This window comes from Crocodylus siamensis, chromosome 5 (genome assembly GCF_052110815.1).
Source record: "Crocodylus siamensis isolate JL-2025a chromosome 5, ASM5211081v1, whole genome shotgun sequence".
Lineage (NCBI taxonomy): Eukaryota > Metazoa > Chordata > Crocodylia > Crocodylidae > Crocodylus > Crocodylus siamensis.
This window is the reverse complement of record NC_143399.1, coordinates 42,456,372-42,470,048: the sequence shown is the minus strand read 5'-3', so window position 1 is coordinate 42,470,048 and position 13,677 is coordinate 42,456,372. Positions and strand designations below refer to the sequence as shown.

Sequence of the window (13,677 nt, the reverse complement as noted above, 5' to 3'; positions counted from 1 at the left end):
ACCATATTACAGTATGAGAGTCACATTTTCAGCTACTGTAGTCAAGAAAAAACCCCTCACAGCTAGTTGTTTAGCTCAAGGAACAAAATACCCTCAGTGGGGTACAGAATGACCACCAGATCTTTTATCATATGACATGGCCCTGTATCTATTTACAGTAAAGGAAAGCAGGACACCACAAATACATTTAGCCAGTTAGCAGACTGAGTTTAAGAAGAAACTTCCTCATACTCTCACAACCAGCATATAGTCTAATTAAGAAAACCAATAGCTACAGAAAAAGATAGTTTAATGGTCAAGAGACCTTCTCTCTTTCCTTCCTAGACTATGTAATATGCATCTGTGTGTGCCCACATCTACAACACTACTCAACTGGCTCTTGCAACCTCAGGTGCTGACTGTTCAATTAAAAAGGCTATTGACAGTAGCTGAACTATTGGTTATTTGCAATATGGCAATTCACCCCGAATCTCTGACATGGCCTTGCCCTGGCCACCTCCTTTGACCATTAAGATGTCCTTAGTAGACACCTTGCCCTGAACTACTTTTATTCAATTCCTTCTCCAACAATGTATCACACAATTTGGACACAATATGTTCCCTCCCATTATTTTTCACCATACTCTATGTGGTACAGACCATAAACCCACCTCCTAGGTCTGGTTTCTTACACTGTAGGTCTGTCTCGCCTCAACTACAGCTTGGCTTTCTGTGATTCTGCTAATGTCTTGACACTTTCTGCAATTGTAAGCAGTCCATGAAGTAGAAGTGTCAACTGTTACGGGTACGGCAGGCTCAAAAATTGTGAGTCATGTATGGATCTGCAACTGTACCAGACATACTTATTACTTACCTGGTCCTCTAACATTGACGTCCAGGACATCTACTTCTTGATCTGCCTGAGGTGGTGTAAGAGCAAGGGATGTGGTCCCATCAATGTCAGCTGCCCTGAGGTGTTGTTGCGTCCATTGGCATTGATCTACCTGCTCATCTGCTTCTGGGAGCAATGCTTCATCTTCAGACTAAGCAGGAAAAATGAAGGTTCACTTCAAAACCACTAGCACACACTATACTATCAAAGACACTTTTTTGAAATCAGTATCTCCCTTTAAACCTCAGTTTGGCATTCTTAGCCTTTAAGTTCCCACCAGGTGAAAACTGTCTTAAACTCACAGACATATTGGCATTGTTAGATCTGCTTCTGTCCCCATTGTGATTAGAGGTTCTGCATGGGGATGGATCTCTGAGATACAGTGATGGTTGTGGAGTCACTATCTGAAGTGCAGGGTTTACATCTGAAAGGTTGTTAACTTCGGGAGGTGTTATTTCTCTTTAAAGGTAATAGGAATATTGTAGGCAAGGGGGCGTAACAGAACAAACAAAACTTTTCCTCAAACAAAAATCCAACTCAGTACCTGGCACAACAACCAACACCTGACATCTCTTACCTTAGCTCTCTTTGGCTGAGGTCCCCTGTCACCTGACCAATGTTCCCCTGCAGTATAGTCTGCCAGATTGCCATCAGAAACTTGTACTGACAGATTTCTAAAACAAAAGGATATCTGTGTCATTTCATGGCGTGACAAACTGTTACCATAATTATGAAAACTGTCCAATTTTCTGTGGCTGCACATACTACAATGGAACAATTTTACTATCAGCCACACCCAATTCATATTTTTTAAAGAAACAGCAAAGTTGCAAATGTAAGAGGTCAAGAGCCCTGCTGGAAGGCAGAGATTACCTACTAACTCTTGTCCTGGTGGTATTGCTTCCATAAGACAACATTATTGTAGCCATGCAGCTGGTTGCATGGCCAAAAAACAGCGGCATCGTAGTTAGGTGGCCTCTGCAGGTCCTTTGAGCTCTATTCTATTTATCGAGGACAAGCAGCATAGCTATGGAACCCACTCATTCTAGAACCTCTAATGTTTTAGCTTCAGGACCAAGTCCATTAACCTGGAAGCTGTTAACAGCCCCAACTTTTATATAAGCTCCAGTTGCTAGAGGTGGACCAAAACATCATGCTGTTCTCATGCCTGTCACAAAGCTAGCAAGAAACACACACAGTCTCACAGCATGCAACCTTAGGATCATAGGAAAATATGGCAGAAGGACCCTCATAGGGTCATCTAATCCAACCCACTGCTCAAGGCAAGATCATCCTTGATTAGACCATCCCAGCCAAGTAGTGTCTGTCTAACCTGCTCACGAAAATTTCCGGGGATGGAGATTCCACAACTTCTCCAATGTTTGACCATCCTAATGTTCAGAAAGTTCCTCCTAATCTTCAGTCTAAATCTCCTCCTTGCAGCTTGAGTCCATTGCTCCTACAGCCACATAGAAAAGCCCTTCTCTACCCTCTCTATACCAGTCAGGGATTTGAAAAGTGTTATAACCCACACATCCCTCTCATCATTTCCAGACTAAGTAATCCTAGTTCTTTCAGCCTTTCCTCATGAATCATGTTTTCCAGACCTCAAATCATTTTTGATGCTCTCTGCTCGACTCTTTCCAATTTATCCATATCTTTCTTGAAGTGTGGAGCCCCAAAATGGGATCCAGTACTCCAGGTGAGTTCTCACTAGTGCTGAACAGAATGGAAAAAGCACTTCTTTTGACTTACAAGGGGCACTCTTGTTAATATAGCCCAATACGATGCTGGCCTTTTTTCCAACAGGAGCACACTGTTGGCTCAAAACATTTCATTGACAGACCACAATACACACACATAGGACCATATTATTGGCTTCTAACTTTTCTGCAGTTTTATTCTTGATAAATATGGACCACTATTTTAATTTACTTCAAGTACAGTTAGAGCTCTTAGTCTGGCTATGTTGGGGGTGAGGGGTGAAAATGAAGAAAATGAATGGTCATGTTATTTGTTTCCCTAAAGATTTCATTATTTCTACAAATAAAAATCTTCAAAAAATCTCCCCATTTGCAGGGCATTGCAAATGGTTGTGTAGAATTGTTTTTTTAGTGCTCTGCTCAGTCTCATTTTAAATTTATACAGGAGACAGAGCTCCCACTATTAACATCTTATGTTCTTATAATTTATAAGAAGTGCCCTACAGGGTCAGACCAATAGTCCATCTACCCTAGTATCCCGTCTCCAGCAGTGGCAAGGGTGGATGCTTTAGAAAGAAATCTCTAGATAGATCTATCCCTTATTCATTAACCTCTCTGGCATCCATCATTATTGATTAAGAGATACCAGAGGAAATATCTCCAACCATTCTGTTCAACAGCTATTAATAGATTTGGCATCCATGACTGATTACCAAGTACAAGACCTTCTGTCCAAGGGCACAAAGGTAAATTCAGAGAAAGGCATGTGAAATGTTGGCATAAGTAGTGATTTTCCCACAGAGTTTTAAGTGCCTCGGATAAGAGATTTATACACCATGTTATTTATTTATTTTTTTACTTTTATGTTCCAACAACCCAGAATGTATTAGCACAGAGGTGCTCAGTGACCTGAAGGGACCCTTACTTCAATCCAACTGCGTCTTCCCCAACTGGTTCTCTCCGTTTGTGGTTACTGGAGTCTCTGTGCAAAATAAAGCCCTCAGGGAGCCAGAGGGAGCCATGCTTCCGTTTTCGCTTTGCCATCATCACACCCAAAAGAAGGATTACAAGACCGATCAAAGCTACCACAGCAAGCAGGTAAAGCATCTGGGTCTTCCCTCGTGATATGCGTTCACCTAAAAATTCCAAGTGAAACATCAAGAAAAATGGCTTCCTTCCTCCCCACCCCTCAGGTGAGAGCCTCTGATCTTCCTTTATTCTTTTTTATTCTTATTGTTATTTAATGCTTTGACTCAAAATATGCACATCCACACATGAAGGCACACGATCTTGCAGCAGCTCAAATAAGAGTGGCACAAATTTGTGCCGGGGATTTTTGCTTTAGCACACATGCCTGAACATGCACTCTGGTGTGGGGCAAGTTGTGCCACCTGGGGCAAACTGACTCTGCACAGCTCCTCCGCAGCTGCAGCTGGAGCTAGAGCCATCACCTGTGCTGACCCCAGTAGTATAAAAAGCTGCCCTGGCAAGCAGCTGATGGCTACTTGCTCTCAGGAGCTTCTGGAGCCCATCCACTTGGTATCTGGGGAGACTGGCCCCTGTGCCAGCTGGACTGCTGAAGCAGCCCTAACCTAAAGTGACCCCTACACCATCTACCCACTGCAGCAGTCTGGCAGTGGATACTGCTGCCCAGCTATGACTCACTGCCACCTGCGACAGCATGCAGCCACAAGGCCATGCACCAGCCAGATCTGGATTGGGACTGTATGGCCACCTGGGCTGTGATATGGGCACTGTAGCAGAGCCTCCTGCACCTCTGGACTAGCTGCCAGTGGGCCGTGTCTGCACAGCTGGCCTTCATACGGCACTGCTATCATACTTTCTGGTGCCCCTGCCCTGCCATCTGGGCAGCTACTGCCCAGAAGATGTGCTCATTGTAATGTCCTACTTTGAACTGTCAAAGCATATCCTCCTGGCCCCAAATGGCCAGGTCAGCCACCTTGTCTGACCTCCAGCTGAGTCCCTAGTGCTGGCCCTGAACAGGCTCCACTGCCCAAGTCTCACCACTTGTCTCATTAGCAGAGATCCTGGTGTTCCCTGTTTAAAAATTGCAAATTCTCTGTGTGGCAGGGCACCTTAGGTGCCTGCCACTTTAAGGGCCTCAGCAGGCAGCAAAGCAGCCTGCAGGTGACTGCACTGTCAATCAGGAGAGTCATATGGCCAGCAGGAGGCTGCCTCATTGGAGGGAGGACCTAGCTGCTAAAGAATATAAGAGCAGGCTCTGAGCAGTACAGCCTGCAGTTGCTGCAAGGAGCCAGAGGGAAAACATTGCCGGGCTAGACCTGCTGCTCTCAGAACACCTGGAGGTCAAGGGCAGGAACTATGAGGATGAAGGAGGTTCCTGGTCCTAGGGAATGACTAAAACTACATCCTGCTGGGACAGATGGTATGATGGGGGTCCAGGTATGTTGGCAGATGCCCGAGTCCTGAGTGGGCTGTAGGCAGAGTGGGGTCCAGGCAAGTCTATGGATGCCTGAGACCTGAGAGCCATAAGGCCCCCCAGACTCAGTAAGGGGGCAGAATAGTGGTTGGCAGCTGTGTAGCACAGAGCCTTAGGGGGCCTGAAGGACTGCACATGGGCTGACCAGAGTAGCTGGAGTTCAGGCCCTAGTGAAGGGGGCATGGGTTGAAGCCCTAGTGAAGGGGGCATATGTTAAAGGCCCCAGTGAGGGGGGCAGGAAGTCCAGGCACATCTGCGGACACCTGAGGCCAAGCTGGGACAGGCTCAGCAATGGAGCTGGGGGAGTAACAGTGGATAGTGATTTAGGATGCCATCTGTGAGGAATTAGACATGGTATAAGGGTAGGTTCGGGGCTGTGCATAATGCCCTAGGTATCGGGGCATAAAATGGGCAGCCTCCCACATTGCTACATCAGGAATTATTACATCAAGACATGGCAGGAAAGGCAGAGCAGAGTGCTCTAGACAGGTGGTAAAGCTGACATTGTGACCGGCCTTGAGGTGGCCCCCTATTACACTCTGATAAAAAACCCAGCTTGTCTCATTAAAATATCCAAAATCTGTGTTCTTTTGTGATTAAAATGAAATGCCACTATACATAGAGAAAGATCAGTTGGGCAATGTTTTATTGACATATTTACAATTTTAAAGCAATTTGGGAGCCTACCAGTGCCTCTATCATCATAATAAAAAATTTAAATATTTATACACTTTGGCATTTGCTTCTGTTTTTTTTAACATAGAAAAATCAGAACTGCCCCTGCCCCCTTTGCTCACCAGGATGTGGAGCACTGAGTAGCACTGATATGCCAGTGCCCTGCCCCTACCCTTGATTCCTGTCCCACAGCCCCTGCCTGCCTCCACTAGTGCCCTCCCAGCAGCAGCTCCATCCCAGCACCAGGATATGGGTCCAAGTATCAAATTTAGAGCCTGGGCTGCAAACAGGCAGTGCAGGGAACATTTTTAGTTCTTAACATGCCTCTTGTGGTGTCTCAAACTGATTTGAGATGCTGCAGCAGGCACATGCACACTCATCTGGATGTGCCCAATGTGTTTAGAATAAGAGACTCATCGGGCTTTGGAGAGCTCAGACTATGGCCGTGCAGAGTAAATTCTGATGAGCTGGTACGACAATTAACGTACACAACACCTTTGCTGTATCACCTTCCTCTATTCCGTGTCTTAGAATTTGCATTCTACAACTGAAGTAGGACTTGTTTATTTTTTTTTCAGAAGAACTTGCATAGCTTGTACACATGGCCTTTCTTTTAAGTGAGAAACTGGGACCACAATTTTGGGAACTGCATCTTCAATAAAGTATCCACTTGCTTTTATACAGATCTGGTCCTTTGCCAAAAGGAGCTTCTGCTAAATTGAAGATGCTGCTCTTTACGATACCTGTTCCTGAAATAGGGCTGCAAGATCACAGTTTAAAGTCATGGCTTTCCTGTGTATCGGGGTGCTCAACCTCCAGCTTGTGGGCTAAATGAGGCCTGCAAAGCCATCATATCTGGCCCATGGGGACTCCCCATGGGTAAGGAAATTTGTCAGCTTTGGGGAGTGGCCATTAATATGGATACTCTCCATTTGCCAAATTCCCAAACCCCAAGCCCAGTGCAGCCAGTCAGGCTGGGCCGCAACCCTTAACCCACAAAGCCAGGCCATACCTCCCCCGATTCCTGAACTGGCCCCAAGTCACACCCCAGTCCCACCCCACAGGTCACAGTTGGTACCTGGCCATACCCCCCCTTCCCCCATGGAGCTGGGTTGGGATATTGCTATGCCCCTCCTTCCCCAGAATCGAGCCACACCCCTTTCCCTCAGCAGGACGTGGTTGGGGTTTGACCATGCCCCATTCCCTCCTGCTGGGGCTGAGCCACGCCTCCTTCCCCCATGGGGCAGAATTGAGGCTTGGCTACACCCATTCCCTCCCACTGGGGCCAGGCCACAAGCCCTTCTCTCCGTACAGGGCTGGCTGGAATCTGGCGACGCCACCCCGCCCTCCACACCAGCAAAACCAGGCCACACCCCATTCCTTTCCACAGGGCCAAGTCAAACTTCTTTCCCCTCTATGGCTGTGTTGGGGCTGGCCTGCCCCCTACTCCACTCCACACAGCTAGTTGGTGCCTGCTATGCCCACCTGGGCGCCAGACAGGGAATACCAGCTGAATTCAGCTCATGGATGGACCAGGCACTGCCCATCCAGCCCTCCAGGCAGAAAAGATTGAGCATCACTGATATAGTTACGTATACATAATGGCAAATCTTTGAATTTGTAGAGGGACTGAACCACAGCACCACCTCATAACAACTAACCCTATTTATAAGAATCCTCTGTACTTAACAGAAGGGACCTATTTTTTTTCCCTTTTTTTTTTTTTGAATGAAAAGAATGCAGCAAACTGAATAGTCCTATTATAGGAAACAACCCCTTTTATGAACTCTTTTCTCTTTCCCATAGGGGTTCACTGTAATGAGGTTATACTCCATTTGAACAATTTCTATTCTAGTAGGAAGGCAAGAGGGTCCGACCATGTGATAATCCCTTGCATGTTTTTGCCAACTGATCACCTGCTTATTTGTGACAGATTAGTTCTTGTCTTTTAAAACACATCACATTACAGAATGTAAAAAAAAAATCCTTTAGGCAAGTGCATTACAACACACATGCCCCTACTGCATGTTGATAAATTAGTCCTAGGTGTATAAGGGTTTTGTGCAGGGGTGGGCAAAATGCAGCCCACCAGGCCATTCTATCCAGCCCATGGAGCCCCTAAAAAAATTCAGAAAATTAATATTTATCGGCCCGTGGCTGCCTGTCATGCGGCCCTCAATGGCTTGCCAAAACTCAGCAAGCAGCCCTTTGACCAAAATAATTGCCCACTCCTGGTTTTGTGGGATCCCAGAAATTGTATTGAACACTAAGATCTCTGAAGTGGTTACAAGGCTGTCCTGCAACTCAAAATCTGCCTTGACAAAAAAAAATTTGCTTCCTTCACACCCCAGAATTTTCCCCCTTTTCTTTAACGGTACTTACTTTCAACCGACACAAAAGGATAAGGCACCATGCCCTTAATGGCCTGAGCTGCTAAAAGAGCTGCTGCAGCTTCTGTATTTTTAAAGCACTGGTCTGACTCTTCAGCGCACTGTCGATTGTCAATTTCCAGGAACACCTTTGTGCTGTAAAAGCAGAAGAGAGAATAGGTCCTGCTAATCAGTTTCACCAGACAAAAGAGAGAGTCTTCCAGGCTAATACTTTCACTTTGCTCTGGATTAAACAACCTTGATAGTTTTAAGATTCCCCCTGGCAGGTCAATACATCCCCTGGCCTAAAATATTGTATGTTTTGTACACACCTTGTAATTCAGACTTCACAGTCCTAGTAGAGAAAAACAAAGAAATTTGCTCACCCAATGGCCTCTTGTTCAAGCTCTCTGGTCTTACGAATGACCAACAGGGATCGCCGGCTCCGTAGTGCTGACTTCTCTCCATAGTATGGATATACCATCAACTTTCCCTGGGAATCCCGTTTTATTCTCAGGTTGGTGTGTAGAAGGGTTCCTAGAGTCCATAGGAAGCTATGGACATCTGAAAGCAGCTGTTCAGGGGGCATTAGCACCACAATTATAAGGGTACCTTCCGCCAGCTTCTCAGCTTTGTCACCGGCACAGTCCAGACCATCCCAACCACACTCCTCATTGTTACATCCTTTGTCACAGAGGCCATTCGCATAGTGATCCTCACAATATTTACCATACCTGGAAGAGGGGCAGAGGGTTATAGACAGTAACATACTGATAGCTGTAGCCTGGGATCCTGTCAACTAGGATGCAAAGCATTCCACCACTAGCTAGTCCATTCCAGTGTGGGTCAAGCTCAAAATGATGGATTAGACTCAGACATTTTAGGTGAGAAAATTCACCTTGAGGGTACCATTTACAATGTGACCTCACATCTGGAGCAAGGTATAAGTGAAAAGCATAGAGCACCTGGTTCAACTGTAGTGTGAGCAAAATGAGAATTATTTAGATCATTCAAGAGGACTGCACCAAATACTGGAGACACATCATAGCATGTCCAGCCTTACCACATGACCAGTTATGTTGGTAAAGCTGTACCACGTGCTGCCAGGCAGGAAACAGGGCAGCACATAAATCACACCTTTAGGTCTCAGACTCTGCACCTGAGCCAAAGAGATGCAGTACTTTTGGGGGGTAAAACAGAAGACACGAGGCCAACACATGAAAAAAACAAAAAATTTAAATCCTGCTCTGCCCTAGTTTGTGGTGAGCTCACATACATAGCATTTTTTTTGTGAAGCAAGACCCACAGACTGCTCCATCGGATCCAGCAAGCAAGGTACCATATGGTGTCATTGATCAAACTGTCATTTTGCCCCCAAAATTCAGCATCTTCCAAATATTATTTCCAAAGAGCTGAAAAGCAGGTGAAAGAAGGAAAAGTTCTTTGAGGCATAAAGTGCAGCCAGAGCATTGTGATTATGCACCATTCGTAAGGCTGAGGGAGCAGAGGCTGTGCAGGCCAAGCATATAAGTTGTTAAAAGCAATAGCAAGAGATGGATTAGTTACAGAAACCACTGCTGCCAGCATCAGGCCTTACTTGCACGTCTTAGGGTTCTGCTGACACTCAAAGTTGTCAAACAAGCACTCAGGTGTATTACAGGCCTCATCGCACAAGCCATTGAAATGCTCCCAGCAGCGCAGCGACGAAGAACAGTTGGCCCAGGGATCTTCTATCATCAGCGAACAGTCCCCTCCATCCCACTGGCACGCGTGCGTGTTGCAGTCTTCATCACAGTAGCCGTCTTTTGCTCGTTCCATGCAGTGTTGACCCAGACACCCTTCAGGTTCTCGGCTGGGGTGTACTGAATGCTCACATTGGCTGCCTTCAGTGTAACTGGGACACTGACAGTAATAATAAGGAGCCTGAGGCCTAGGATGGCAACTTCCCCCATTCTGGCAGGGTGCACTGGTACAGCCTGCAGTAGCCTGGCACTCCTCACCCACCAAGAGCTCTGGACAGTAACAACGGGGCCCTGAGGATGTCTGGATGCACAGTTCCCCTTTCTTGCACCTCATTTGCCCACAAGTATTGCTGAATTCACATTTAGACCCAGAATAACCCTAAGGAGAAAAAAAGGGGGGCAGGAGATCACATTGAGTAAGGCTCTTAAGAGATAAGCTCTCAATTTTGTTATGCAGAGACATGAGTTTATCAATGAATACCTGCATCTCCACCCCGCACATCAAAGCCAGTACCCCCTTTCTAGAAATAAGTGGTGCTTCCCTAGATCTAAACCTCAAAGACATGCTCTGAAAACCTTCAGTGACCAGGTGAGCCAAGCAGAAAAATCCACCAATGAACACGTCTCTGTTCCATGAAGCTGCTTTCTCCTATCTCACACTGCATTTCCATAGTGCGTTTCACCCTTGAAGTGCATCTCCCATAGTTAAACTTCCAAGTCTTTCAACTTCCTGGGACATTTTCCAGGCTTGGACAAATATACCACATATAAACCAGGATAAGTTTTATTTACCTTACACTATAACCCTGGTTTTCTAATAAATTTCCAGAATGTTCATGCCTTGCAAAATTAATTCTCCCATGCTTGATCAGCACATGAAGTTGTGTGCACACCTGTCCTTGAAAAGCTGGTACAAATGTTAGTTTGGTTTTTATTTAAAGAAAGGGCGTGGCATAGTCTGGAGCAAAGCAAGTGGACTCGAGTAGGGGCAGATCCAGGGGAAGTGAACTTGTGCACTTGTACCCCTTTGATTCCCTGTCTACCAAAGCTTAAAACCAACTGCCCGGCAGTGACAGCAATTGCTACTAGTCAGGCAGTGCTGAGGGAGTCACTTGACTTCTTGGCTCATTATAATCAACCTGATCTCTTCTAAACTCTTCCTTCCATAGGTGTTAATAACCCTCTCCTTTGTAACGGTTTTGATGTTCCACCAGTCAAACTAGCCCTTCTTCTGCCGTGCTACTGTCTGTTAGCTGCTCCTGGTAATGAAGCTCCTATTGCACAGCCCTGCAGATTATTTTTAACTCATTCCAGTGAAGTTATCTTTGTTTTTGCTTCAATCTTAAATGGAATAATACAGCCCTAGGACCCAAGTATATTAGTAAAGTTTCTAGTTTATTTTTAGCTGGAAAAAATGTGTTGCTTTATATGCAATGTTGCACCTCGCCATCTGCACCCTTCTTTTCAAAATTCTACATCTGCCTCTGGACCCAAGGAGGACCCAAAGCCTAGTATTAAATATTTAGCAGAAAAGGTAGTTAAGCTGTCTCAACAAGGAACTTGCTGGTGGTAGTAATGAGCAATGCCAAGTTCCATATAAATGCCTATGGCATTCAAATGTCACTGACTGACTGGTGAAGGAACTGCACTTACTTCCTCAGCTGGGAGGCACAAGAATGGTAGAAAAGGACAGGGCTTTCCGGGCAGTGCAGAAGGGGTATATTCCACTTACAAAGGGAATCAGTACAAAAAATTATGAAATCAAAAAATAACAGAAGCTCTGCTGTTCTTTGCTCTGCTTTCAGGGCTGTCATGGTACAAGAAAACTGGACTAAGCAATGCAATTTGAAGGCACGTCACTTACTGGAGGACACTGGCAGATGAATCCATCAGGCATATTACTGGCAACAGCACAAGTACCTCCATTCTGACAAGGCTTCTGAGGACACACATCTATCACAGTTTCACAGTGACGGCCTGTTGCAGACGCATAAAGGAGGGAAAGAAGAGGGGAGAAACTTAGTTGCATGGAGAAGGACCACCAACTATTGCCTTTGTTTTTCAAAAGGAAACCCTTTCAGCAAATATTTCTCTCTCATCCTATCACCCTGACTGTCTCCCATGGGCCATGGTTTATAAGAGGGTCGATTCTGGACCCGCTGCCAAGATGATATTGAAAAACTAGAGTGAATAGAAGGGGAGGGGGAGGACCTAAATACAAATACTGTATATTGGGACTGGCTTGGGGAGAAATTAAATATATAAAATGAGAAAGGCATGTTGAAAACAACACACAAATTGTACATCCTTCAAACATCTGTAAATTCAAAGGCAGAGAATTCAGATGATGAATGGGGAAAAACTTGTAACAGGAAATTAAGATGGAAAAGTGATGAATACAAGAAAAACACTTCTATCAGCTAAGAGTCTTGAGGTAAAGGACAATCTTCAAAAGTGACTGTGGAAATCCCATTTCTTGAGGTTTCTGAAACAAAACTGGTTTTATGCAATCACTAGAAGACAGCATAAGGACCAGTCATGGATTGCCAGGGAAATAGAATGAATAGCTTAATAGCATCAAAAAAAAAAAAACCCACCAAGAAAAGACCATGTTTTGATTAATTCAGGAGGAAATAGAGGGACTGTGTCCTGGTACTTACCAGTAAAGGCACTGCGGCAGATACACGTATAATTATTTATCATCTGAACACAGTCTCGGCTACCACGAGGGCTACAAGGGTTGGAGAGGCATTCATTAATGTCCCCCTCACACTGCTTGCCTCCGAAGCCTGAAGGACAAAGACAGCTGTGGCCCCCAATTTGGTCTATGCACTGTCCTCCATTAAGGCAGCGAGGCCCTCCTGAATCTGGCATGCAGTCATCAATGTTCTCCTCACAAAGAAGGCCTGTCAAAACAAACAAAAGTAACTTGAGTTTTTGGCTTGGCCAACTTGCTTATTATTGTTATTATTCTGGTCTAAATGTTGCAGGAATGTTACTAACACAAAAACATGTTTTGTACTCAAGTTTCTGATCCGCATTCTTAACCACAATCTAACTTAAATGTAACTATGCCTGAGAATTTCCTGTAGGAAAATTTTCCTATAGGAAAACTAAACAAGACATTCAAAAGGAATGCTACCATGTGAGAGCTAATGAGTTTTAAAATTTAATCCTACAGCTAGATTCACTGCTTGTGCAGCCACTATACAGCTTCTTTGGGGAAATGCAAAGTAACTATGGCATCTCAGACAAATCTGCAGATGTTTTCTGTGATCAGAACAGCATAAAGAAGTCAGAGTGCATGGGTGAACACAAACCTTAACTTGTCATTACATTTTTTACTTAAATTTTCCCAGAGAGGAAACTGTAACAATTCATGTTAATGTTCTGCAGGGAAAAATGCTGAGCAATTACCAAATTTGCTGATAAAGTAGGGATCAGTGTTTATAAAGCCTGAGGATCTATGAAAGCCTGGAGGAAGACCCTGCCATGGAGAGTAAAGGATGGATGAGAGAGGTTTTGTGAGGGGATTAGAGGGGAGCACAATGGGATGGTTAGAGGAGAGGGATCATAATAAGTATTCATTACACAAAATCAGTGTCCATACCTATTTGAAAACTAAACACAGAGAAAAAGTGACACTAGTGTTTGCTGAAGCATTCAGTTTGTGCCCCAAACAAATGCTCCATGTAGCACTTTCCTCTCAGCAAAAAAGGCCTGCTGCCTCCTGCTCCTACTGGGGCACTGGAGAAATGCATTAGGATGGCAGTAGGGGTAAAGAACCCAGTCCCATATTTCCATTTCTCTATGAAACATTTTGGTCTTCCCAGGAAATGTTAACACTTACAGCTTG

At 44.9% G+C, this 13,677-nt stretch overlaps 1 protein-coding gene across 1 annotated transcript in view; it reads right to left on the bottom strand.

Moving 5' to 3' along the window:
- The window catches only part of NOTCH2 (notch receptor 2), a 128,292-nt gene that overhangs the window by 18,037 nt on the left and 96,578 nt on the right, over window positions 1-13,677 (bottom strand). The window contains exons 22-29 of the mRNA XM_090049474.1: window positions 12,482-12,727; window positions 11,686-11,798; window positions 9,677-10,200; window positions 8,466-8,813; window positions 8,093-8,235; window positions 3,500-3,710; window positions 1,449-1,545; window positions 854-1,022 (exon numbers count right to left, since the gene is read on the bottom strand). Of these exons, the coding sequence (XP_089905600.1) occupies window positions 854-1,022; window positions 1,449-1,545; window positions 3,500-3,710; window positions 8,093-8,235; window positions 8,466-8,813; window positions 9,677-10,200; window positions 11,686-11,798; window positions 12,482-12,727 (1,851 nt within the window). The remainder of the gene's footprint in view (window positions 1-853; window positions 1,023-1,448; window positions 1,546-3,499; window positions 3,711-8,092; window positions 8,236-8,465; window positions 8,814-9,676; window positions 10,201-11,685; window positions 11,799-12,481; window positions 12,728-13,677) is intronic.